Source organism: Herpailurus yagouaroundi, unplaced genomic scaffold (genome assembly GCF_014898765.1).
Source record: "Herpailurus yagouaroundi ecotype Mexico unplaced genomic scaffold, PumYag 186, whole genome shotgun sequence".
Lineage (NCBI taxonomy): Eukaryota > Metazoa > Chordata > Mammalia > Carnivora > Felidae > Herpailurus > Herpailurus yagouaroundi.
The window spans coordinates 28,687,546-28,715,419 of record NW_024412417.1 but is presented as its reverse complement, the minus strand read 5'-3'; the positions used below and the strand labels follow the sequence as shown (position 1 = coordinate 28,715,419).

Genomic DNA, 27,874 nt, shown 5'->3' with positions numbered 1-27,874 from the left:
GACCCTTTTACTTCTTTGTTTCCAATGATTGTGATTCTTCTCTCTCATGCTTGCAGCTTTACTCTAGCTAGAACCACTGCTATTATGCTGGTTAAAATTGGTGATGAGGGCTCCAAATCTCAGGAGAGAAGTGTTCGAGGTTTCATTATTGAGTATGATTTTTTTTTTTTTAAATTTTTTTTTCAACGTTTATTTTTGGGACAGAGAGAGACAGAGCATGAACAGGGGAGGGGCAGAGAGAGAGGGAGACACAGAATCGGAAACAGGCTCCAGGCTCTGAGCCATCAGCCCAGAGCCTGACGTGGGGCTGGAACTCACGGAACGCGAGATCGTGACCTGGCTGAAGTCGGACGCTTAACCGACTGCGCCACCCAGGCGCCCCTGAGTATGATTTTTAATGGGTTTTTGTTGCTGTTTTTGATGTTCTCTTTCATATTGAATATGTTACCCTCTATTTCTAGCTTGCTAATAGTTTTTGAAACGTGAATGGGTTTATGTTTAATTCAGTGTTTTTCAGAATTTCTGGAGTTCTAACTGAAAATGTTGATTTTTGAAATGAAAAAGAGTACCATTTTCCTGGGCCACCCTTCTTTGGCAGGCCTTGAATACCAACTCAGTTTGAGCAACTTTCTGCTTGAGCTTCTTAGTCTCATAATGCTGCCTCACTCATGAATTGATGAACAACTTGAAAGGAAAATTAGAATAGAATGCATAGCTCATCTTAGTGTGGTTCCCTTCTCCTCCAGATCAAGACCCTAAAGTCCTATTCAATTTGGTACCTCTCCCATTTGTTTTGTCTTGTGGTTTTTTCTTTTTCTTTTCTTTTTTTCTTTTTTTAATTTTTTGGTGGTGGTTGTTTGCTTTTTTTTTTTTTTTTGACTCAGGTAGTCATTCTTTTTTTCTTTTTGATTTTTTTTTTAACGTTTATTTATTTTGAGACAGAGAGAGACAGAGCATGAATGGGGGAGGGTCAGAGAGAGAGGGAGACACAGAATTGGAAGCAGGCTCCAGGCTCCGAGCCAACAGCCCAGAGCCCGACGCGGGGCTCGAACTCATGGACCAAGAGATCGTGACCTGAGTCAAAGTCCGACGCTTAACTGACTGAGCCACCCAGGCACCCCTCCTTTTGATTTTTTTAATGTTTACTTACTTTTGAGAGAGAAAGAGAGAGACAGAGTGCAAGCAGGGGAGGGACAGAGAGAGAGGGAGACACAGAATCCGAAGCAGGCTCCGTGCTCTGAGCTGTTAGCACAGGGCCCTACATGGGGCTCAAACTCACAAACAGGGAGATCATGACCTAAGCCAAAGTTGGATGCTTAGCTGACTGAGCCACGTGGGCGCCCCTTAGGTAGTCATTCTTAAAGGATTAATGCAAGTGAATTTCTCATGACTTATAGCAGAAATCTGGCTTTTGTTTTATTATTAATGATGTAAGAAATTTCTTTCACCTTTACAACTTATTATTGATGATGTATGTAAATTAAGAATATTGTCAAATTTGAGAACACCTCTGTAAAGTCTTTTCCATATAGGAGCTGTTGGATTTAGAAAAATTTTCCACAGCCTCTCTCTTGCCCTGTACATTTCAAATGTTGTTTCTTTTCTGCAACTCACACATTTCTTGTGCTGGGGTCCCAAGACACATTCTTGTGATGATTGGATCTCTGCACTTTTTCATCATGACTTCAGATAGATCTGTGCAGTAAGTGGTAGGAATATTCTTGGAAGCTATTCCTACACTGAAATTGTTAGCAATAACTTAATTGTACCTGGAAGTAACTGCACGCTATGTAAGTATATCCCATGAAGTCCAAACTAAATGTTTCTTTCCCCCACTCAGATTCCTCTTGGCGAGCTCCCTGAATACTTGTGTCCACTCCCATAAGCAGCTGATACAAAGAGAAGTCTGATGGAAGGAAGCTGGAGCAGAGGGAGACAGTAGGGGCACCTGTGTGCTCAGTCAGTTAAGTCTGACCTAGATTTCAGCTCAGGTCATGGTCTCATGGTTTGTGAGTTCAAGCCCTGCATCAGGCTCTGTGCTGACAGTGTGGATCTTGCTTGGGACTCTCTCCCTCTTTCTCTCTCTCAAAGTAAATAAACAAACTTTTTTTTTTTTTTTTCAAAGGAAAGAGACAGTAGTGTTAACCTGCGCATTCTTGATAAGGACAATACCAGTTCAAGGATATAAAAGTCGATTCTAGAAGGGTGAAAAATCTTGCTCTCTTTTATATATAAAGCACAAATATACACATAATACATAATAGATATATAGTCCATGGATGGTATTAAAAATTCATAGGGGAGGGCAATTAGAAAAAAAATACGCATAAAAAGGCTTGTAAGGGGGGAAATAGTTTTGTTTTGTTTGTTTGTTTGTTTGTTTGTTTGTTTTTATGTTGAGGGGTACTATTTTAACCAATTGAGGATAAATGCCTTACTTCACAAACTTTCCCAAGCCATACAGACATGTGCACCCATTGCTAAGGCTCCTTGTCAGGGTCTTGGGAAGGACCCAAATAAGTGTGGGGCTCCAAAGCCAAAGCTTCATTCGTTTCATGGTAAAACCACCCCAAATGCATAAAATGGGAAGAGTCATAATCTCTGACGAGTCCACGTAGCTCTTCCCCAACTATGAGAATTTCAGTCACAGGCAAACATACACTATAAGCCATGGGATAAAAAAAAAAGCACAGCACTTTCTTTTCAGTGGCACTACCCTCCGTCCCTGCCCTCAAATGCAGGCTGAAGGAAAATTCTCAAAGGAATGAGTTGGAAAAGGATGGGAGAGAGGAGATAACCAAGCTCCAGGATGAATGGAGAGGGACGGCAGCCTCTCTCCCGCTGCGCCAGTTCACCCCTCAAGAACGCACCTCTGGTGACCGGGGGCACAATATTGATTATGCCGCTGCTGGAGACGCGGATGGCAGGAAGGCTGCTGGGTACACATCCAGGCTGCAGAGTCCCATCGCCTGTGGCACTGGGTTTCCCCGGATCTGTACCTTTGCACTAGCATCTCTTGCCTCCCCGTCAAATGTCTTTCCCTCCATTTCCATACACATGTCACCACTCCTCAAGACCTAGGTAGGTTTCTTTATATCAGTCAGGCCTTCCTCTCCCACCTGGCTCCTATAGTAGTCTTTTAGTTATTCAGAATTATGATTCTTTCTGAGCAAGTCCTGTCTTCCCAAATAGTCTATGAACTTCTTGCAAGAAAATTGTGATTCTCATTCAGCTTGGTATCTTCAAACCAAGTGGAACAAAGCATGAACTGCTGACCATCAGGAACAGTTAGAACCTGCTGTCATTGTGGGGCTTTATAAGAAGACAGTAGGGAGGAGTGCTCAGATGATAAAGAGGAAGCCACTCCTATTGTATAAGAGGAAAGCAGTAATGTTGTGCAGGGTGGGGACAGGATGCAAAACAAAAGAAAATACATACATACACTCAAAGCTTCTAACCTGTTAATAAATTCCAGATGAAGAATCTTTATTATTTCATTCAGTTTAAGAAAGAAAATTCCAGGGGCGCCTGGATGGCTCAATCCGTTAAGCATCCAACTTCACCTCAGGTCATGATCTCACCATTCATGGGTTAAAGCCTTACGTTGGGCTCTGTGCTGACAGTTCAGAGCCTGGAGCCTGCTTCGGATTCTGTGTCTCCCTCTCCCTCTGCTCCTCCCCTGCTCATGCTCTGTCTCTCTGTCTCTGTCTCTGTCTCTCTCAAAAATAAATAAACATTAAAAAATTTTTTTAAAGAAAATTCTACTGCCCTTCACTGCATTGACTTTTAGGAATAATTGTTTTCTGTTACTGAACATGCATCATGATGGTGATACCCATTTTAACTGTATCAAGGATTACAACCAGCAGATCCCAGGAAATAGTTCAATGTAGAGACCACCAATACTATTTTTTAAATTAATTAATTAATTTATTTATTAATTTTGAGAGAGAGAGAGAGAGAGCATGCATACAAGCAGGGGAGGGACAGAGAGAGAATCCCAAGCAGGCTCCACGCTGTCAGCGCAGAATCTGACGCAGGGCTGGAACTCACGAACCATGAGCTCATGACCTGAGTCGAAATCAAGGAGTCAGCTGCTTAACGGACTGAGCCACCCGGGCGTCCCAAGGCTACCAGAACTTTATGTTTGATTCTGTCCCTGAATTTCTGTTTAGTTTTGTTCAAGCCCCTTATTTATTTTTTAGACACATTGTTTATGTAAAGAAGGAACAGCCAAGATATGAAGAAAGAAAAAACTCATATTTTAAAAGAAAGACAAGGGGTCATTTTCATGATACAGAACGTTTTGGAATATATCAAGGGTATGCTTGATTTGCCTTAAATTACCACTGGAGGAAAGAAAAATGCAGCTTACCCTTCTTGCCAATGGGCCCGGTCTTGCCAATGTTGCCCTGGTCTCCTGCATCACCCAGCTCCCCCTTAATTCCTGAAAAGCAAAGCATGTGTCATCTTTACATCCTAAGGTTTTAAATTCCCTTTGAAGACGTGGCTAGTACATGATATCCGCTTGAAGGAAATACAAAAAGCATACTCTTCTGTCTGCGGTATGGAACATATATCCTATGTTTTATTATCTATCTTAATAGCATTGTAGTGTATATACGAAAACTAAATGTGGGTAAGAATGAAAATCCTGGACCCAATGGTATTGAAATGTTTACTGATATGATATTCCTAAAAGGTCTATAGCAGAGGATGTCTAATCTAGAGGTCAAATAAGGGGCTGAGTGGAAGAATTCTTGAGTTTTATTCTAATTCTGTTCCTTTCTAGATCCTTTTGGGCTTCACTTGGGAATTCTGTTTCCTCCCTATTTCAAAACAAGATTTGACTCTCTTAGCCATTTTTAAGAAGGGGAGAGGGGCGCCTGGGTGGCGCAGTCGGTTAAGCGTCCGACTTCAGCCAGGTCACGATCTCGCGGTCCGTGAGTTCCAGCCCCGCGTCAGGCTCTGGGCTGATGGCTCGGAGCCTGGAGCCTGTTTCCGATTCTGTGTCTCCCTCTCTCTCTGCCCCTCCCCCGTTCATGCTCTGTCTCTCTCTGTCCCAAAAATAAATAAACGTTGAAAAAAAAATTTAAAAAAATAAAAATAAAAATAAAAATAAAAAAGAAGGGGAGAGAATGTATAATCGTAAAACTTCATGATCAAGGGGACATCAGAGATTGCCCTACTGAGTTTTTACCCCCCAAAAATATGATCGGGATCATGATTTCCTCCAAAATTATCAGTTTTGTTTTTTTTCTACGATGACCTAAAAAACATTTACCAGTAATAAAGCTGTATAATTTTGCAACTGATTGTACATAATTATAGAATATTATACATATTTATAGAATAGGAAGAGTATAAATCAGCATTTCTCAAATTGAGGTTTCAAAAGCTTGTGAGTCTTTTCTTCTCTTTAACTTGCTAAAGATTTTGAAGTCAGTGGTCTAGGGCCACCACCTTGTAACAGTTGATGGAGAATATGTCCAGTGCTTGGAAGACACACGCTTAGACACCACAATCCAGAAGCTATGTATTGGTTAAGCTCCTCTTGGCGTTATGAGTAAAAACACTCCCTAATGGCCTTTGTGTCGTTCTCATCTTCCTTGGCCCTGTTCCTCCCACTCCATCGTCTACTGACAGATCTTAGAAAGGTGAGTAAGCCAATGGATCAGTCAACTCTTTCTGTTCTTCTCATCCCCCTCCTTACACTCTAGGTCAGCCAAAAGGAGTTGCTTAGCAGTGGATTCTGAGAAAAGACACAGCTATGAACCCAGCTGTGTTTCTAAAACTCGTGGTTTCTTAGGTATTTCTGGAGACTGCTCCTCCCTGGGTCTCCTGGAATACCCCACCCCTGCTCATCCTAAGGAGGCAGCCTGAGAAATGTGTGGTGACTTATTAACAGCCACTGTCATAGGAGCTCTCTGGTAGCGAGTACATTCATATCTGAAGTACCTTTCATTCATCTTTGGAGCCAAGAGTGTTCCAAAAGCTGCCAATCTCCAGGACAAGGCCAGTAGAGAGAGGAAAGCAATTCTAATATTACAGCGTCACATTCACATCATTGCACTTACCTTTCGGGCCCATGCGTCCCACTTTGCCATGTTTCCCCTCCTCTCCTGGATCTCCCTTTTCGCCATCATCTCCTTTGGAAATGGAAAATGAATGAGTGGAGCAGCTCGAATAATAACATAGCACATCCTCCCCAGGATATGGTGGTGAACATGGTTGGAATCCATTCCTCAGCCAAGGGCTTGCCTTAGAACTCTGATGTGACTATGTTCATGGGCCCACATAGACTGGAGAGTCAGGGAAAGAGAGGACACTTCTGGTATCTTTACTCTTTCACTTTTCGCACGCTGTTGGGGGAGGTCATTAAAGGGATGTGACCACCCATTGACTTCTGAACCAGACCCAGGAAATCAGTTAAATGCTACTCACCCCTTTCCCTATCTTGCAATGTATGACCACCATTCCCACAGTGGGAGCCATGTCAAGGATGCAGCTTTGACAGAGTGAGGTGTTGTTGAGACCATCTGGCAGGTATATGTGACTGAACCCTGAAAAGGCATCTATATAAACTTTTGAGAGTCTGGCAGGCAGGTGTGGAAACTTTCTTGTCTTACCACCACTGAAGACAAGCCTCATATGTAACTTCCCTTGCTTATTCACATCACCACCTACCAATCTGGAGTGGTCTGCCTCTTTCCTTCATCTCTCCTTGCTCTCAGTATAGGTAGGATAGGAGGGCAGTTTCAAATTTTTCCCAAGAAATTCTCAAGTTTGCAAACCTAGCTAACTTTATGTTTGAAGAAATGTCTTTGCTGGTGAATTCCTGAGAAGTTTGCAAAACTTTTTTTTTAATGTTTATTTATTTTTGAGAGAGAGAATGTGCATGAGTGGGGTAGGGGCAGAGAGAGAGAGGCAGAGAGGGAATCCCAAGCAGGCTCCACACTGTCCGTGTAGAGTCAGATGTGGAACTCGATCTTACAAACCATGATATCATAACTTGAGTCCAAATCAAGAGTTGGATGCTTAACCAACTGAGCCACCCACGCTCCCCTCTTTTTTTTTTTAACTGAAGTATAGTTGACAATTTTATGTTAGTTTCAGGTATACAAGTCTGATCTGTCAAGTCTGTAGGTCATGTTACGCTTGCCACAAGTGTAGCTACCATCTATCACCATACAAACTATTACAATACCATGGACTATATTCCTTATGCTGTACCTTTCATCTCTGTGATTTATTCATTTCATGACTGGAAGGAAGCCTGTATCTCCTATTCCCCTTCACCCATTTTTCCCATCTCCCCACCTCCTTTCCTTTTGGGAACTACCAGTTAGTTCTCCACATTTACATCTGTTTCTGCTTTTTGTTTGCTCATTTATTTTGCTTTTTAGGTTCTACATTTAAGTAAAATCATATGGTATTTGTCTTTTTCTTTCTGACTTATTTTACTTAACATAATTCTCTCTAGGTCTATCCATGTTATTGCAAATGGCAGGATCTCACTCTTACTTATGGCTGAGTAATATTCCAGTGTGTGTGTGTGTGTGTGTGTATCATATCTGGCATGACAAGTCTTTATTTTTATAGTGAATTTGGCCAGTTCTGGAAGCATGTACATGTTCAAACGTGTATATTGATGTGTAATACATATATAAATAATATTCTATACTTATATATAATTATCTAAATATATACAAATTATAAAATATATAAATTATAACTTATACTTTGTAAACTCTTACTCTCGGACTGCATGTTTGAGAGACCCCAAGTAGTAGGCATAGACCAGGAAGCTAAGAATAGAAGACAGGTAGGGAACAGGAACAGCTGCAAAGCAGTTCTGTGTGGGCAGCAACTATCTTTTTTTTTTTTTTAACGTTTATTATTTATTGAGAGACAGAGCATGAGCATGGGAGGGGAAGAGAGAAGAGGAGACACAGAATACAAAGCAGGCTCCAGGCTCTTAGCTGTTCACACAGAGCCCGATGTGGGGCTCAAACTCACAAACCACAAGATCATGACCTGAGCTGAAGTTGGACCCTTAACCGACTGAGCCACCCAGGTGGGCAGCAACTATCTTAGTCATAGGTGGATCTAGCTCTCACACCCCATCTAGTCAAGGACAGAATGAATGTTTTAATGAAAAGTGTCCTGGACCATAAATCAGGAGCCCTGGGTTCGAAGGTCATGTTAGTCTCTGATGGGTTGAGCAACCCTTCAAAAGTCAGTGATAGAGTTTATTGGCTTTAGAATAAGGCAGATCTGGACTTTATCACTTGACCACTCATTATCTGGAGAAAGTTAGGTATGTGACGTCCCTTTCTGAGTCTCGATTTCCCCCCATACAAATTGAGCTAATAATGCCTACAAAACAAGGGCCCTTATAAGAACTTTAATAAGATAAAATACATAAAAGACCTGGAACATAATCTGTTCTTAGCAATGGTGGATATTGTTATTCTTTATATCTCAGTGTCCTCATCCTTAATGTGGACTTAATACCTGCCTTCCCTACCTCTCTCAGTTATTTTAGCATCAACAAGGTAAGTATGCAATTGTGCTTTGAAAATAAAGAACACAACACACACGATATTATGACCAGCTACCTGAATTATCACCACAGCAATCTCAGGATATGAAGGAGTCCTGTCCATCACTAATGGAAAGAAGTAGATAAAAAAAAACAAAAAAACAAAAAAACAAAAAAAAAAAACTTCTAAGGACAAAAGTGAAGCTCCTCAGATTAGACAGTTTGGGAGAGAGCAAGTTGAGATGTCATTTACTTGTCCAGAAAAAGCATGCTCAGCCATTCTCTATGTTTTCCTTACAGCAGAACGTAAATATTTTAAATGAAAGCTTAAGTCAAGTATGGAACCGTTGGATTTCCAGGTCAAAAAGCCAAGTATGGAACCGTTGGATTTCCAGGTCATGAGATGGGTCAAGCATTAAAACACTTCCCATGTGAAGCTCTAAAATCTCCTTCCGGGGAAGCTTTCAAAAAAGAACACACAGATTATTTGTGTGATCAGACCAGAGGGGTGAAGTGGATGGACAAAGTGGCATTTCTTTAGATAAAGTTAGTAGCCAATGTTTATTGAGTTATTATATGTATGCCAGCACTGTTGATGATCATACCAATTCTAGGAGGTGAAAACTATTATTGTGCCATTTTTTGAATGGAAAAATAGACTCAGTGAGGTTAAGTTCCTTGCCTAGTGTCATAGAGCTTGTGGATGGCAGAGCTAGGATTCAACATGTGTATTTCTGTGCCTCCAGATCCCTACCAGATCCCTCCATTTATCCCTTCTAATCCAGGATTCTGTGACCCTTAGCAAATTGTGGATTTTAAATAATTTGATATTGTGTCAAATTTTTCAGGGAGAAAAAGGGGAGATGCAGAAAGAATGGCTGTTTTTGTTCCTTTTTGAAAAAAGAAACAGTGGGGAAGAAAACAAACAAACAAAAAAACCAGCCAAGCATCTCAATGACTTAATCCACAGGGAATGTATCCTTGAGGTAGTTCAGTATAATTGAGACCTGGCTTTGCCACTCACTAGCTGACAGAGCTTGGGACGTCCTTGACCTTTGTCGAGCCTTGATTCACTGATTTGGAGAATGGACAAAATACTATCTTCTGCAGAGCTTCAGAGGGTTTTAGTAAAGGTAAAATTAGGAAAGTATTTTCCTTCAGGAAGCCCTTTCTAACACTTTCAGGCTGGGCTAAATCCTCCCTTTAATTACCTTCATTGTTGAAAATATCACTGTATCCTGAGTCCATTTTTCTGTGTTATTCCTTACACTCATCTGTGACCTGTGGGATGGCTGGGGTTATGGGTGATTTATTCTAGCATCTTCATAAATTAACACATTGTTTGTGTCTGGTGCCTAATAAATACAGTTGAGCTGGATATATTTTGTGAGCCATAAAACATTTTACAAGTGTAATGATAGTGTTTATTGAATACTATGGGCCAAAGGGTACCTAGCACTTGATATACATCTTATCATTTGGCCTCTACAACAACTTTGAGATGGATATTATTCTTAGCTCCATTCTACAGGTGAAGAAATGGGTCAAAGAAAGGTTAAGTAACTTCCTAGGGTCACAGAGCTTGTAAGTAATAAAGCCAGGATTCAAACCAGGGCAGTTGCCTTCAAAGCCCATGTTCTTAACAAACTGTCTGATTGGGAACAAATTCTTGTTAACATTTCTGGGTTTTAGATTGCTATTCTGTACAATGGGGCCAAAGATACGTGTCCTGCTCACCAAAAAGTGAGATCAAAGGCAGGGATGTATGTGAAACACTTTGTGAATCATGAAACCACAAAAATTATTGGTGCCATTATTACTTCTCCTTCTTTTCCACCTTCCTCTGAGCTTTCCCATTCGTTTTCAAGCAAGTATCTAACTGAAAGCAGCCAGATGAGGGACTTAGTCATCTACTGCTCCCTGGTGGCTCCTGATGGAGACCTGGGAGGGTGAAAATAGGATTATTATTCTTCTGACCTGTGTGCCTGCATCCCAGCCCGGTGCTGAGCAGGCTGCTGGCAGAGATGAAGTAAACAACTCATGCCCTTGCCTTCAGCTTGAACCCTGGGTTCATTTGATCTTTGAGACTTGCTTTAATGAGAACAGAAGAGAGGTATAAAAGCAAGCTTTGGAAAGGATCCCCCACATGGCTCACAGTTGTCTGCTTTCATCCTCTTGGCAATATTTCATTGGATTAGTAGTGCAATTTAGACTTTCTTTTTTCCTTTTAAAAATAGCTACTTACATTTTAAAATTAAATGAAAAGCTATCAATTGAAATGAACTAATTTCAATTTTACAAAAATGATTTGTTTCGGCCCCCCCAGGCCGCCAGCTTGCTGTGATAATCTCTCCACCAGAATTCCAGCAGAGCGCACAGCTGACTAATTTTTCTTAGGGAAAGGGAAAGTTTTTTTTTCCCCAACAAGCAAAAAGTCTTTAAAAATTAAAGTCTAGTTTGAGTTGAAATTGCCGAACCTAGGTCAGTACCCCCTGCTCAAAGGAAGCAATTATTAAAAATTAGTGAATTGGTTTTGGAAATGCTAAAGAAAAATCACTAGAAGCTGAACTTTTCCCACTGCCAAAATAGTCTTATGGACAGGAGGAAGTTGTTAGCAATCCTCCTCCTGATCAGCCTTTGAATTGAGTGCAGGAGGTGGTATGGGGTGCTTTATTAACGGGGCCAGCACTCTTCTCTAAAATATATCCCTCTCGTCTCTACCTACACCTTCTTGCCAATTACATTCTCATTCTTGGAAAGCTCTGTTGTCATATCGATTATTCCCTGGACCTCTCCTATACACCACATATCTTAGTACAGTCATAAAATGGACTATCTCCCAGTACTTTTACCTCCTGGATCACCACCTCATCCTTTTACCGAAATATTCAGCCATCCTTGGGACCTACTACTTTTGCCTTCTCCCCAGTCCCTCTGTTTATCAGTCCCTCTGTGCCTTTACTTCTCTCCCCATTAATCCTGAATTCTTTCAACTCAGTCACTCCTACACAGCTCTCCCTAAGGCAAAGGGACTGCCCTCCTTTGGTGAAGAGAGCTCTGGGACAAATTCTATCATTTTTCTGAATCCCAGTGCCATCCATTAAATAGAGAAAATAATCGTTACTTCATAGGATTGTTGTAGACTAATGGAGACAATGCATGAAAAGTGTGCAGCACAGTGCCTGGTGCTTGGCAAACTCATCTGTTCTTCTTTTAACAAGAATAGAAGGGAGGTGTAAGAATGATTAGCATCATCATCATCATCACCACCAGAAATGACATTTCTTTTAAACCTTCCTTTGTATTCACTACCTCAATCCTTATCCTGCAATCATCACTTACCTTTTTACTTAACTACGTGTGCTAAGTAAATTTTCACACAATTAAAGATAAATGGAAATAGATATATACCCATTACTGAGGTTTAACAATTAACATGTTGTCATTGCTTCATCTATGTATTTTTATTGATTTTTTTTTTTAAAGTATATAACGGACATCACGACATATCTTCCTTAAATACTTCAGCAGGTCTCTAAACGGTAGGAACATTCTCCTGTGTACACATAATATCATTATGTCAATCTTAAATTTTAATTGACTACCGGGATTTGCTAAAGCCATCTTTATAGAGTTCTGTGACCTCGTTTATCTTGAGCCTGTGCTACTGTGCTGCATATAAACTAATAAAAAGAGGTGAGCCCTTAGAAAGAAAGACAGACATTCAGAGGAATAAACCTAGGTTCACTGAAAACAAATCATGACAAAAATTCCATTTTTAATTCTGAAAGGACTCCTAATAAATCAAGAAACTGTCATGACCAGAGTGGCTGGGAGAAGACACATTTCCATTGGTCATTCACAGAAGACTGCAGTCCCTGTGAGGCTGGGAGGATATATTGATAAAATCCATGGGCTTCATTCTTACAGATCTTGAATTCAATTTCTAATTATATCCCTTTGTGTGTGTGGTATTTAACCTCTCAAAGTTTCTGTTTTGTCTGTAAATGGAAATAGAGTAACTACCTGTTTAGTCTCCCGAATTGAGGGCTGTTTCCTTATGCTGAAACACATGATATTTTTCTTTCATTTCAATAGCTTTGTGATGGAAATTGCAGGTAGAGGAAGAAATCAGTACAAAGGTTTCTTATTTCCTTTTTCCCCTATCCAGTGTATTGCCAGGTTATGTCTAGTGTTACCTGCCCATTCCTTGAAGGTGGGATTTTTCAGCTCTCCAAATGGTCTCATATCCTAGGACTGGCAACAAACACTCGGATAACAGGAACCAACAGGAGAAGGTGATCTGTAATTTAAAATCAGGCTTCTGCAAGCATGGCTCACTGACCCTCAAAGATAGTGGTCATAAACTGTGGAGAGATTACAGACCCTTGGTGACATTTCATCACAGCTCTCTTTCCCCATTTCAGACATGGAGGGGGTTTTCTTCATATTTCTTTTAATGAAAGCAGAAAAAATGAGCAAGCATAGTTTTTAAAGGAAGAATGACATGTAGACATTACTTTGCATCTTCACTGCCATGAGGCAACTTATCTGTGGGTCAAGGGAGACCCAGACCTTGGCCATCTTGGCTTAAGAAGAACAGCAAAATAATAATAATAATAATAATAATAATAATAATAATAATAAAATACTATGTTCCTCATGAATGGAAAAACATCTTTCCATGACAGTAGGGCAGGGGTCCTCTAAGAGATTTTTCTGAGCTCCTCCCTAACATTATCTTACCCAGTTATAAAGAATGTGCATGAAATAAGACCATCCTTGTAAAACAATTAACATCTTTCCCAATACATTTAAAGCATTTGCAAAATGTTTATTTTGGTCCTACAGTCGGGATATGATTACAAAAGAACTAAGTTCATTTTAGTCCATAGGAAGCTGCCTGCCTCTAAGGAGAAAAGCTGTCCAAGGGACAATCTTCTGTGGAAGAAAGCAGCTCTTAACCAAGATACAATTTGGCAAGGGTCTCAGCCTTCAGAACCACAGGTCTTTGGAAGCTTGGTGCAATGGGAAGAATAGGAGTTTTATAGCCTGTTATGGGCTGAATTGTTTCCTCATCTCCAAAATTCATATTGGAGCCCTTCATGTTGAAGCCCTACTCCCAGTACTTCAGAAGGCAAATGTATTTAGACATAAGGCCTTTAACAAGATGAGTAAGTTAAATTCTGGCTGTTTGGGCAGTCCTAATCCAATCTGGCAGTGTCCTTATGAGAAGAGGAAATTTGGACATACAAAAGGATACAAGGACAAATGTAAAAAAAAAAAAAAAAATCCCTGCAAAGGCCATGTGAGGACACAGTGAGAAGGCAGCCATCTGCAAGCCAAGGAGAGAGGTCTTAGCTAAGAGAGACCAAATTTGTCAACAACTTGACCTTGGCCTTTCGGCCTCCAGAACTGCAAGACAATGACTTCCTGATGTTTAAGCCACTCAGTTTGTGTCATTTTGTTATGGTAGCCCTAGCAGACTAATTCATAGTCACAGAGACCTGGGCTCAACTCCTACATCTCCACTTAACAGCGCTTTCATATTATACTAATATAAGTATAATGGGTACTCTCTCTGCTTCAGTTTCCTAAACTAGAAAGTTGAGATAGTTACATTTTTCTTACACGGAGTTGCTTGAAGATTAAACGATATTATGGATGGCAAATTTCACAGAGGATACCTGTGCATTGAGTGTGCCCTTAATGATCCACTAAATGTTGAGTGTATAGTGGGGATCTCTTGCTTTTACCTTCCTGGTATCTTCTTCTGTGCTTCTAGTACCAGTCCCACAAATTTCCATAGGAAACCACGCTTGCTTATTCTACGTCCATGTGTTTTAAACCTAACCCACAGTGATTGGTTCAGCAATGGACATGTGACTCGCCAAGAGCCAGTGAGTCTCAATTCGTAGATAAGTCTCCTCAACAACTCAAGCAGTTATAACTTTCAAAAATGGAGACTTGCTCTTTCTGCAAGGGTTGCAGAGACGATAGACTACTATTGAAATATCTGAATCTATTTGACCACCACGAAGGGAGAAGCTTCTTTAAAGTGAAGTCATTATTGAGGAAAGCAGAAGCAAGGTATGAAGACTGAGTCCTGAGCACCTCACTCCGGACTGGATATAGTGCAGCTTGAATCCCTCCCTGTTACATGAGTCTATAAATTCCCCTTCTCTCCTCTGTTTGCTTGTTTGACTAACCAGTTTAAGTTTACTTCCTTACTAATGTAAGGAAACTTATGTGTCTACTAGACACAGATCAGGACAAAAGGGCCTTCCTATGAGGAAATCAAAACCTCAGGAGAAGATAGGCATATAATTACCGTGATAAATGCTAGAAGAGGAGCTGTTATGGGAGCACAATGGAGGAAACACCTGCCTTTACCTGCTTACACCTGAAACTCTCCCCTATTCTTTCTCCAGAAGAAATGGGATCCCTTGCACTGGGCTCCGCCAGAATAAATTCATAACTTAAGTGAAAAAATAAGATAAAATACAAATTTGTCATTATATGAGGGCAGGCTGTTACTACACTGTTCTCATCAATAAAAGTTCATGTGGATTTTTATTTTCCATCCAAACCATGCATCCTATGGGTTCTGCTCACATGTCACGTCCTTTCCCCAGGAGTCTTCTTGGTACAGACTTTCTTGCTGCCATCTCCCTCTTTAACTGTCAGGATCATCTCATTTTCTGAAGGGAACACCCCTCCTACTTCAAAGCATCCACCACACTGTGTCACATGATGGGACAGGTCAGGGATATGCACTATATTCTCTGTATCCCTAGCACTTGGCACAGCATCTCAGATGTAATGGGTGCTTTCTCAACAAAGGTTTTCAAAAGAAAGGGAATAACACCCTTAAAGTTAAGATAGATAAATGTGAGCTTAATGAGAATACAGTTAAATAAATTAGTAATTGATTGAAATGTCATTCTCTCAAATGGCTGATTAATGAATTGACTTGAGTCAGCTGAGAAAGGTCTGTGTGATGGCTTGTAATCTAGGAAGGCAGCCAGACTGGCTCTACTACTCTCTCCACCCCATATTTTTGTCCCCTCTTCTTTTTTTTTTTTAAGTGTATTCATTTATTTTGAGAGAGAGAAAGAGAGTAAGTGCATGCACATAAGCGGGGTAGAGGCAGAGAGAGAGGGGAAGAGAGAGAATCCCAAGAGGTTGAACTCATGAACCATGAGATCATGACCTGAGCTGAAATCAATAGTCAGAGCCCAACCGACTGAGACACCCAGGCATCCCTGTTCCCTCTTCTAATTTGCCCGTGTCTCCCAGTGTTGCCACCATGCTCTAATCTCCCAGGCTCAGTACCCAGATTGGCTTTGGCTATTCCTCCTTCCTAACTTCCACCTTGATTCTTACTTTTTCTCACATGTGTCCTTTCTTTTTCTTCCTAACACTACTGCCATCATTCTACCTCTTCCTGTCCTCATATAATCCCTATTCCTTGTGGGTGGTCCCTAAATGGTCTGCATGGTGTTTTATTCACCAGTGACTCCAAGGGCCTAGAATAGTGTCTATTCAATGAATAATTGTTTAAATACTGGTTTCCTTAGATCTGAACTTCACTTTTTCAAACCATCTTGCAGACTAATCTTTATAAAATAGCATTTTCATTATAAAACTGCCCCATTCAAAACATTTCAGCAGTTCCTCTGTGTTTATAGGCCAAGCCCAAACTAGTTAGTCTAGCATTTGGACTTTCACAGACTGGCATCGGTGGAAATTTCTGGTGTTATTTTCTGTCACTGAGTTGCATAACCTTCTATTCCTGTTCAACTTGGTTATTCATTTTTTTTTATTAAAATGTCTTTCAATTCATGCCTCCATTGAGTGCCACACACTTTTCTCTCTGTTTGAAGTTCGTCTCTTCAGAGGAAAAAAACACAGACGTCATAAAAGAAAAGAAAAACATATATGACCATATGAGAAATTAAAAGTTTTTATATGATAAAAGATGCCTCGTAAATATATACAGTTTATAAACAAATATATGACAGACAAGGGAAAAAATCAAGCACTAAGATACAGAAAATGATTGATATTCTTAACATGCAAAAAGCCTTTGCAAAAAGATAATAAGTGAAATAAAAAGATGATCTAAAAATATAAGTAATAAATGGTAGATGAAAAGTGCCCGCACTATTAGTCAGAACAATAGTACATATGGAAATGTCTTTATGGTACTTTGCCTTTAGATTTAGTAATAATCTAAAAAGACTAGTAGCATCAAACGATGCCACAGATGCAGAGAGCACTCAGTCATTGCTTCTGGCAACATCAATTGCTACACCATTTCTGGAAGCTAGTCTGTCAATAAGGATTAAAATAAAGAATCCAAACCATCTATTTTACCTTAGGGAACCTATTTCATGGGAATAACTGTAAGAACTAAAAACTACTTGTAAGAACGTGTGTGTGTGTGTGTGTGTATTTATGTATATGAAAACACTTGTTTGCTGTGGCAAAAACAAAAACCATAAACCATCTGAAAGTTTGTCATCATGGAACTGATGAAAATACAAGGAGAAATACTGTGCAGTTACTAAAAATAATGAGTTAGAGCGAGACCTCTGGAGAAAGTACGAGCTCCATGTTATAGTATATAAAGAATGTCTCTTGGAGAGTCACATGCATATGATCTTACTTAGAAGAAAGAATAATAAACAGAAAAAATATAGAGAAAAGTGCCAATACCAAGCTCTTCATGATGATTACATGGGAGAAGTGGGTCTGGAAAAGGAAGAGTGACAGTGAAATGTGAAATCATTAGTTTTTTCTTTACGCATCTTTATTCTGCATATATTTATACATGCTATATGTTTAACAAGCATAAAATACTCTTTCAATTTAAAAAATAAATCATTAATAATATAAAGAAACTATGGCCCTTCTCTCCCTTTGTAAATTTTACCCATCAGTCTGTCTCACATTCTAAATTCTCTGAATTTATTGATAGAATTATTTCCTTGGTAATTCACCATCTGCTTCCCTGTTACTACTCTATAATTGCTGCCTTGGAGTATTATTTTAAAATGCACTGTTATTTAACTTTTTGTGTTAATGTCAACTCCTTAATTGGAGTGTAAGTTCCTTGTGATGAGGGCAGATATTTTACACTTTGCTCTCAAGAGCTGCTCAAAACTTCACAATTTGCTCACTCATTCTTGAACAAATATTTATGGAGTCTCTACCAACTACTAAGTCCTGTGTTGAGTCCTAGGCATACGGCACGGTCTCAGACTAGACATGATCTAAGCCTAAAAGTTTGGTTGGAAGGAGGCACCAAACAAGGTCTTCTAAATGTCATGAGTATTACGAAAGGGAAATTGTCATGTGTGTTGTTGGCACCTAACAGGGTGCGATTTTGAAAAGATCAGTGATATGGGAGTAAGGAGATTTGGCTTTTATTAAACTCTACTGCTCTCTCCTCAGATGACAAGATAATGTGTCAAATAAGGAAACAGAAAAGAAGTGCTTGTTCTATATTAATATGCTAAGTAATGCAAGGAAATAACATATATAAGGACATATAATTAAGTTATCTAATAACAATATCAATGTCAGTAATGATAACAACTGTGTTTACTGGGGGCTTCCTGTGATCCCACCCAGGTTGTTGACGTGCATGACCATGATATCAACCAGTTCTTTTATTGTTGACCCATCAGTTTCAGAGACCAAAAAACTTTATTCCTCCTTCAGCTCATTCCTGTATGACCTGGCAAAGAAAAGTGAAGATTTCAAATATCCTGCAATATTTCCTACTTGGATTATAAAGCACCTCCTCTTGTTTTCAGCTTTACTTGGTTTAAAAAGAATTTCTACTTGGAACCTACAAGTCTTTTGTAGTCACTGCATGTCTGAGTAACAGGAAGAAAAAAACCCAACAACAACTAACATTGTACTTAATGAAAAATACAATATCAAGGTTTGTTGGGCAGGTTTCTTCTGCCTGCACATATCATTCACTATTAAAATTCATTCACAGCCATGTCAGTAGAAACAAATGCAAGGAGAAATCCCATCCATCCAGGACTAAGTGGCGAGTGCTTTTGCAATGCAGTGCGGTAGTTAGGAGTGGAAGATCTGGGATCTAAGGGCTCAGTTCAAGTCCTGGATCCATCACTGGCCCACTGGCAACCCACTTAAATTGTACAGGTCTAAGTTGTTTATAAATCAGAGTAGTGAAATATCTCCCTCACAGTGTTGTTGAGGGGAGTAATGTGATAATTCACATGAAGGGTCAAACGGCGCCTGGAATGAGGTGAGCACTGGAGAAATTTATAACAGTATCATCCAATAGCCACCTAGAATTTCTAGCCAGTAGAAATTAGAGGGATGCAAAGAAGAGGCCAAGGGCAAGCAGTGCCTCTTTTAGCCCATTCCTTGGCTGTGCAGATTTGCAACTCCCTGGCTGAAGTGTATTTTTGCTTCCATAGATTTATGCCACTGGCATTGAAACGTTCACAACACTCTGTAGATGTAACATACAACATTCTGTCTAAAATTCTTTTCAGTACAAAGTGGGGCAGAAACTAATTTGAAGAAAAAGATAGCATTGTAAGTAATAACTGTGCGATTATATCCCGGCATCCCAATCCATGGGCATCCCACCTATCTGTGAGAATGGCGGTGTCCTCCTCCCTGATGATTCCCCTAAATGAGACAAGTCACAAAAACCGTGAGTCAAGACAAATAGTGTGACTTGTTTTTGTAGAGAAGAAATGCCTAAAAAATGTTTGCGATATCTATTTTCAACTGCCTGCTGGACTTTTCCATCTGAATGTCCAGAGGCAGCCCAAACTGTTTAGAACTCATTATAACCTGCCAGTTTTGCTTCTGAAATCTCTCTTTAATCTCCCCCTCTCTTCTTATCCCAACAGCCCTCATTAATCTCTTGCTTTTAGTTCATATCCCACTGGGAGCTTCTCACATCCTTCAGTGTTTCAGTCTATCTTCATCCTTGCCAAGAGATTCATCTACCTGAAAAAAAAATCTAAGTTGCTTCATTCTCCTACTCAGACTTCCAATGGCTCTTCTGGTTTAAACTATCATTTGGCTGGTCAGACCTGATACAATCTTACAACTTCTACAAAATAGCATGAAAACTGAAAAAAGAAAAAAAAAGAAGAAAGAAAACCCAAGGTATAATGAAAATTAGGTTAACAAAATGTAATGAGCTTCCATTTACAATGAAGCCATTGGAGCTGGAATAGGGAAAACATTCTGTGCTCTACTTTATTAAAAGATTGATTTTAGGGGCGCCTGGGTAGCGCAGTCGGTTAAGCGTCCGACCTCAGCCAGGTCACGATCTCGCGGTCTGTGAGTTCGAGCCCCGCGTCAGGCTCTGGGCTGATGGCTCAGAGCCTGGAGCCTGTTTCCGATTCTGTGTCTCCCTCTCTCTCTGCCCTCCCCCGTTCATGCTCTGTCTCTCTCTGTCCCAAAAATAAATAAACGTTGAAAAGATTGATTTTAATAAAAGGAGATGGAATAACACTTACTTTCTCCTCCAGTGGACACCCCTGTTCCAAGAGTAAGTTGCCACTGACCAGAAAATTAAGTCAATAACTTTGTTGCATTAGTGATGCATTTTTGACATGTTTCTAAATCCAAAAAGTAAGATAGGAAGGAATACAGGAGAACAGGGAGTAAGAGTGATGCATTTGGGAGATTCAGTTCTCAATAGAAAAGCCTTATAGGCAGGTGCAGAAACACCCTGGCATCAATGAATGCTGAACATTTTAATTTTGCATACACTCATCTGTGCAGAGTTAAAATGTTAGAGAATCAGGAAGAGGGAGCAGGAGAAAGTTCCACATTGGCATGATTGGGTCACCTTCAAAACATACTAACATGATATTTCCTCCTTTGATCATGAGGAGACAAAATATAGAGACAGTTGAGATAGGGAGAGAGAGAGAGAGAGAGAGAGAGAGAGAGAGAGAGATTAATCAAAATGTTGAGTCCATTCTAATTTGAAAAATAAAATGTTATCTTAATGGTCCTCTAACCCAGGAAAGTAGGTCATCTCCCTTGCTTTTGCACACTCTATGTGAGTATTATTTCAGTGTATTTGGTTTGTGTCTGTGGACTAGTACTGACTTTGCCCTAAGATCACTGGCCCAGCCTTATTCTTCAAGTGCTAGGGTAACACTGATAAATGCATTCCAGAGAACTTCCTTTGTAATATGTCAAAGTCCCTCCATCTCTTTGGGGACTTTCGCTTTGGTCTAGAGCATATTGTCTTACTTGCTTACTTACTAGAGCATATTGTCCATCTCCCATTGGACATAAGGGTCTGTTTGGTCACAGAGCATGTGGTCTGAGGAGTGGGTGGGGTGGGGAACTTTGGTGCTGCCTGTCAAAATCCTTTTCTAGATTTTTGTTCATCTCAAGCCAGGCAGAGCAACATCATTTAAACTATTTTTGGCTGTACTCAAGACTGCAGTGCCTGCACATACAGTCGCCCCTGGGTGATAGCAAATAAATGACCCTCAGAAGGGTCACAGGCAAGAGTAGTGTGCTTTAGTTTCTTCTCTTTAAATAGGAATAATGATTCCTGTAGTATGTCACTACAGCCAATGAAAAATAATTGATAAACCTTTGTGAATTCTAAAGACTCGTATTCATATACTTTATTTAACAGATACCAGTATTTTCAAGTGGCCACAAGAGACGTGAAACGATGGTTCTAGAGTTTTCAAATCAAGAATGATTATAGTAAATGATTTGCAAACAATTACATTATTTAGCTGCTACTTCACTTGAGCCTTTGACTGTCATATTTTCACTGCACATATTTGTAGCAGAGAACGCTACAAACGAATTTTGTGAAAGTATAGAATATTGCAGATCAAGTATGTGGTGCAAAAACCAGCCAGACTGGTTATAGGTTGGAATATCCTGAAAATATGTGAAAAGGCCAAAACACACCATTTCTAACATAAGTATATCTCATAAACATAAAAAAAGAGTGAGAGACTTAAGTTTGTATCTGGCCTACGTATATGGTCAAGATCCAAGGAGAACAAACCTGCCGGCCTGGGTCACGGGAAAATATTCTTTAAAGGAAGAAAAAAAGACCCCCAACACAAGAAACACATTCCTGTTTTGTCTTGAGTTTTGCTAATCCACAGTTTTCTAATATTTAAAGAGTCCTTGGCAATATGTGAGAGACAGTGCTAAGTGCTTTGTGTGGCTTAACTCATTTCTCCTCACCACTAACCTATGAAGTACTCACACTATTATTATCCCATCTTTTCTTACTGGAAAGAAAACTGACTTTTGGTTTTGTGGGTTTTAACTCATTTAATCCCATTCCATCCATAGGGGTATTTACACTATTGTTATTCCTATTTAATTGATAAAGATTACCAGGCTCAGTTGGAGAACTGCCAACTGCGGAAAGAAGGCAACATTAGTGAAGTTAGGTAAGGGTGGTCTCAAGTTTGTGAGCTACTGATGAACAAAAGTGGACTTTGCCTTGGGGCTACACTAGGCAGGAAATTGCAGCAACCTGCAGAAGATAGTGGCATTTCCTGGGTAGGTTTCTATTCATAGAGCCAACTTTACAGTCTGTGAGCCTTTTGTCAGGATGGGGGAAAGAAGCAGCTTATGGTGGCTGGTAATCGAAAGTGGAAGCTAATGGCAAAAATGAGGATGGCTAAGCTATATGCCGAACATGTTTTAATTTTCAAATGAAGTATTTGACATGGACAATGTCATCATCTCCATTTTAAAAATGAAGGCCCTGAGGCTTGAAGTTCCCGTGAACAGGTAAGTAGTGGAGCTCAAATTCAAAGTCCATGATCTTTACCAACATGCAGGTGCCTACTACTGTGGCCCTAGCAGTGACAAATAGGTGGTCAAGTTACTGTGCAAGAGAGTTGGGGAAAGAGGGGGCATGAGTAAAGGACACATCCTGATTAAAACGAAACAAGCTAATTTTTTTAAATCATTATCATTCAGGGCCTCCTGACTCGTCTTTGCCCACACTTTGATTGACTGGAGTTTTACTCTTCTTTTTCTGGTTTAACCTTGAAGTACTTTCTTGGTATCTATCCAAAAGGAAAAGGAGAGGAAAAATCGTTCAGAACAACCTGGCCAAACCATTTAAAATTTTGGTTTGTCTTCAGGCGTAGAATGCATATTAAAACTCTCAATGAAAGAATCTAGTGAATTAATGCCGTTAATATAAAGGTCTTGGGAAAATACCTACTTGCTTAACCTCTCTGATAAAGTCACCAGAAAGAAATTAGCAACTTAATTTATATCAAGGTGACTGAGCTAAAACAATTCTGTACCATGTTTATACATTGACCTCACAGAACTCCTTTTCTAATGTTAATTTATAAAACTAAGGGAAGGATCATTTCATGCTTAATGAGAATGACAAAACGTGAGGATGATGATATAACATGGTAGAATGGAACAATGACTGGCCTGACAAATGGAATGTGAGTTCCAGTTCTAGCCCTGCCACCAATTAACCACTGTGTGACCTAGACCAAGTTATTCTACCTCTCTGGGCTTCAGCTTTAACGAATGTAAAATTTGTCATTTGGGATGAAACCAAATTACCTCTGATAGTTACATTACAGGTAGTGAGACTTCCAATTTGGCTGTGAAGGTGATCCCGACATTTCTGGGCATAGTTGGCCATCCGTCTGGGGAAGTCACAAGAAGGCTTGTTTGCACTAGAGACTGAGAAGATTCCTGGAAACAACTCAAGTTTGTGCCAATTACCAGGACCAGAAAATGAAGGGTATCAGGTAGGGCCTCCTGTGAAAATGGCATTTGAGCTAAAACCTGAATGAGGAGAAGGAACTATCTTTGGGAAAATCTGGACTGGGGTAAGGTTGGGCCAGACAGAGGGGAGCACTGAGTACAAAGGTTCTGGATTAAGAATGAGAGACAAAGCAACAGCGCCTGAAGCAGACTACAGGTGAAGAAGCAGTTTCATGTGGTACAAGTAGGGAGAAGCCAGATGGATCACAAAGGAACTTTTAGGCCACACACACAAAAGTCCTTGAAAAGCAAAAATCTCCGAAAGAAAAGAAAACTAATGGAAGCCAACATAAGCTGTTAGGCAAAATACCTTTAATTTCCAAGCGAACTAATAAGGTAATGGAGTTGATTATCAAAGCGGAGGCAATCATTATTTTCAGCATATACTGGTACAATGTTGAGCTGTGATGTTGCATGAACACTGTGTTCTTAGGCATTCTTGCATCCATTTCTTACCAGCAAGGGTCAGTGGAATATACTTCCAAACCTGATTCTAATAGAAACCAGTGGGGGCGCCTGGGTGGCTCAGTCGGTTGGGCGTCCAACTTCGGCTCAGGTCATGATCTCGTGGTCCATGAGTTTGAGCCCCACGTGGGGCTCTGTGCTGACAGTTCAGAGCCTGGAGCCTGTTTCAGATTCTGTGTCTCCCTCTCTCTGACCCTCCCCCGTTCATGCTCTGTCTCTCTCGGTCTCAAAGATAAATAAATGTTAAAGAAATGAACAGAAACCAGCAGATGTCATGGAATGGCACTGGACCCAGAGCCAGACGCCCAGGGCTAAAGTTCAAATTGCATATCTGTTCTGTAAGTATGTGAAAGAGTTTGAGAGTTCCTCTTGGCCTCATTGAGATTGTTTCCTTATCTTTAAGTTTAAAGTAATTGCTACCACTTAGGGAAATTGTGAGAATTAAACAAGATAATCTACTTGAAAATACTTTGGAAATTGTGAATCATCACTCAAATATTTATTGTTTTACATTTCTTTTTAACATTTCTTTTTAACATTTCTTGTTAAAATTTATCACCCCTGCTGTTTTCAATTAAAACCACTAGAGGTCAGAATTTTACACGAATTGTTTAAAGAAACAACGTAGGTGGGAAAGAACATTTTCTGGCCGAACAGCATACGATAGTAAACTTAAGGCACAGAAAGAAAAGACGACTTTCAACAAAGAAGTTTTGATAATTGGAACAATGCTTATACCCAAAATTGTTACTCAACAGACTTAGATAAACAGGGAGAGGAAGGAAAGATAAGTAGAATTTAATTATCTATTTATGATGTCTACATGGCTTAAAGTTTACATTGTTTACCTTATATTATTCTTCAAACAGTTCTCTGATGAAGCTCACTTTGCAAATAAAGAAACTAAAACTCAATAGGTGTAATAACATACCGAAGATCAGATTCAATTCAATGTCTTTCTTACCACCAAGTCATGCTCAGGAAATAATGCAGTAAAAAATGATCAGTGTATGTTGGAAAACATAATATATGACACATTAGCATTACTGGTTTTCCACGTACAACTCTAAATGATGTATTTAGCTCCCAGTCTCCCAAATGAATTTAGGGAAAACTCCTTTTAATGTTTCTCAGGGTATCTAGAGAAGTTTCTGCGTGCGATACTAGTAACTATGGTATTGACGTGATTAGCCTTGAAGAAAAATATAGACCAGCTTGCTCGTAGGAAAATATATTGAAAAGAAGCAATAGTTCAGTCCTTTAAAATGTTTCTTTATCCGTCAAGCTTGTTTCTTTATCTTTCTTTTTTTCTTCCTTCCTTCCTTCCTTTTTTTGTGGAAATAAATATGCAAATCTGCCTTGTTGGGAGGGGAGGAGCTATGCTCACTTTCAGGAAGGAATGAGGTAGGGTAGATGGCAGTTTACATCTTGAGAGAAGACAAAAACTAAGTCCTGTTTTTCCCTGTAAGCACAGCATCCAGCACAGTGCCTCGAGTGGCAGAAAGGCAGGGATGAACATGTATAAGTTGCTCCATGTGCGTGCATACAGGCAACTTGCAAAGAGAAAATGAATTAATTGAGCCCTGAGTCCAAGAGTTTGCAATTTGATAGCTTGAAATGCAGACACGTTTTAGGACAAGTGCTTTCATTTGAAACCTTTAGTATCTAACATGAGGCCTGAGATGTCGTAGGTATTCAGTACGTTCCAGAATTGGGGAATCTCTTTTATAAGAAGGGACTTAAAATTCATTTTAATGCAAAGTCCCCAGGCTCTAGGAAAAGAAGAAGACATCATACCAGGTCCCTAATAGACTTAGTTCTGGAACCCAGGGTTCTAGAGGGCTCCTTTCCAAGTATCTCCACCCAGGAAGACGTACTTCTTCATTCTGTCATATTTTTGCTTGTAATCATCTCATAATTTCTACAAGGCTCAGGAGGAGAGTGAAGGAGATTTACATCGTTTGAAATCTTAGCAAGGTTTCTAGGAGGAAGGGGGAAATTTTGCATTAAGAAAAGAAGGTAAGAAGACCATGGCAAATAGGCTGCTGCTACGCAATAAATATTAACTGCCCTCCTTCCCTCCTAAATTTTTTCTCTACTGTTCATGACACTGATGTATGTTATTGAATGCATCTATTATGCCTAAAACAATGCTTGGAACTTGATAGGTACTCAATATATGTTGGCTGATTGGAATAAATAGAATTGTTGAATAGGAATCCATTATATTTTGGATATTATTTTCGCAGAGCTTTGCCCATTCTTCTTATAGCTTGAACATTGTAGTTTCTCTGCAAGGAAAATTGTTCAACAGTGCTATTCTCAAATGGACCCTCCCATTTGCAGGAACAAAGAAAACTTAATTTTCAGCATTTTCCATGAGAGCCCAGGAATGGCACAAAGTTTCTTATACTCTTGATGGAAAGGCCACTAATGGTTCTAAGTAAATACTTTTATTTCTAATCAAAACTTTCTTTTCTGAACATTTGCCCTCACATTATTCATTTATTCACCCAAGAAATTATTTGGAAGCCCCAAGGTCTCATTGTTCTTCCCTGCATTTATTTTATGGTATCAAAGGTTAAAGCTTGGATTGCAATCTTAGGAGGAAATTAATTCACTGATTACGAAAAATGCACTTTAAGCAATACACATTTAAATAACAGACAAGCATAGGGCGATGTATTTCTGCTTTTTCTGAAAGACCCTTTTTTTCTGCTTAAAATTTTAAGCAGCTGTGATTCTTCCACCCTATAGCCTGGAGAAACATAGCAGGAATTACTAATAAGGGCACCGATCTACACTGCAGTGACCACTTTCAGAACAAAAGGGTCAGAACTGAACCCAGGAAAACAGCAGCATTTTTTATCAACCAGTTGCTTGAAGCACATTTAGACCTTGGCTCTACTGGAAAAAATTTTGCAATAGTCTATCCTCCTTCCACTGAAGGCACTTGGCCCCGAAGACTCCACTTTCAACGAAGAAATGTTCATTTATATACTACCTGCAATCCTCAACAAAAATTGTCCTCCTCTTTGGAAACCAGAGCCCCACGAATTTATGAGGTATATGAAAGATTTAATTTTCTCTTTACTGAGCTTTTGCCTGGTAGCTTTACCAAAATCAGTAAGTACCGAGAAAGGCATTGGAATAGAGCAGCCCAAGAGCAGAGATGATCTTCAGGAAAGTCTCCCTGAAAGACCAAAGCTGTGGCTTGTGTATCTTCCCCTGGAGCAGCACAGAGGAGGGAATTTTCTCCTGCCTTGGGCGCGTCCTGCCCCCTCCCCACATTCTCCTGCCTAACATGAAGGGAGGTTTTAAAATAAATAACAGGTTTTGCAAAATAGAAGGAAAGAAGGAGGAAGAGGGAGAAGAGAAAGTCATTGAGAGCTCCAGTAGGGTTGAGGGAGGAGAAAAGAGAGTTCGCTTATTATATATGAACATTTTGTTGTTCTTTCCTCACCTTTGGGTCCTGGTGCTATAGTGTGTGTGGCACAGACTTCAGTGGTAGGACGACTCTCCATGTCCAGACCCAGACTCTGAATTTGCAACAGAAAAAGCACCAGAAGGATGAACTGGTTTCTTCCAAGTAGGGCTCCAAAGCCACTCATGGCTGTGGTTCTTCAAAAATGATTGCCCAGAAGTGCCAAACAAGCAGCTTTATTTTAAATAAAACTTCTGCGTTGGGGAAGAAGGTAGTGTATCTGGAGCACACATTCCAAAAAGGGCTACAAAGACAAGAAGAAAGCATATCCTAGGTTGTTTATTTTCTCAGTGCTCCAAATGGACCATACATTATCCAGACTGTTTATTTTCAAGTGACAACAGTTTACTGAAAATTATCTCTGAGCTAAACACTCAAGTGTGCAGGTCAGTAGAAACAACCTAGAGAGCAGAGAGGATAGAGATGCCTTCTGCTCAGTACGTGAGCAGACAACTTAATATCCTATGTTGCATTTATATGTTGGGTTCCAGAAAGATGGTGTCAGAGACTGCTTGAATTACCTGCATGACATGGAAGCACTATGCAGGGCTTTGAGCTTTTTCTTA

At 39.9% G+C, this 27,874-nt stretch overlaps 1 protein-coding gene across 1 annotated transcript in view; it reads right to left on the bottom strand.

Moving 5' to 3' along the window:
• COLEC10 (collectin subfamily member 10) overlaps window positions 1-27,557 on the bottom strand; it is a 39,513-nt gene extending 11,956 nt beyond the window's left edge. The window contains exons 1-3 of the mRNA XM_040494299.1: window positions 27,288-27,557; window positions 6,078-6,149; window positions 4,376-4,447 (exon numbers count right to left, since the gene is read on the bottom strand). Of these exons, the coding sequence (XP_040350233.1) occupies window positions 4,376-4,447; window positions 6,078-6,149; window positions 27,288-27,435 (292 nt within the window). The 5' untranslated portion in view covers window positions 27,436-27,557. The remainder of the gene's footprint in view (window positions 1-4,375; window positions 4,448-6,077; window positions 6,150-27,287) is intronic.
• Between the last annotated feature and the right edge of the window lie 317 nt (window positions 27,558-27,874).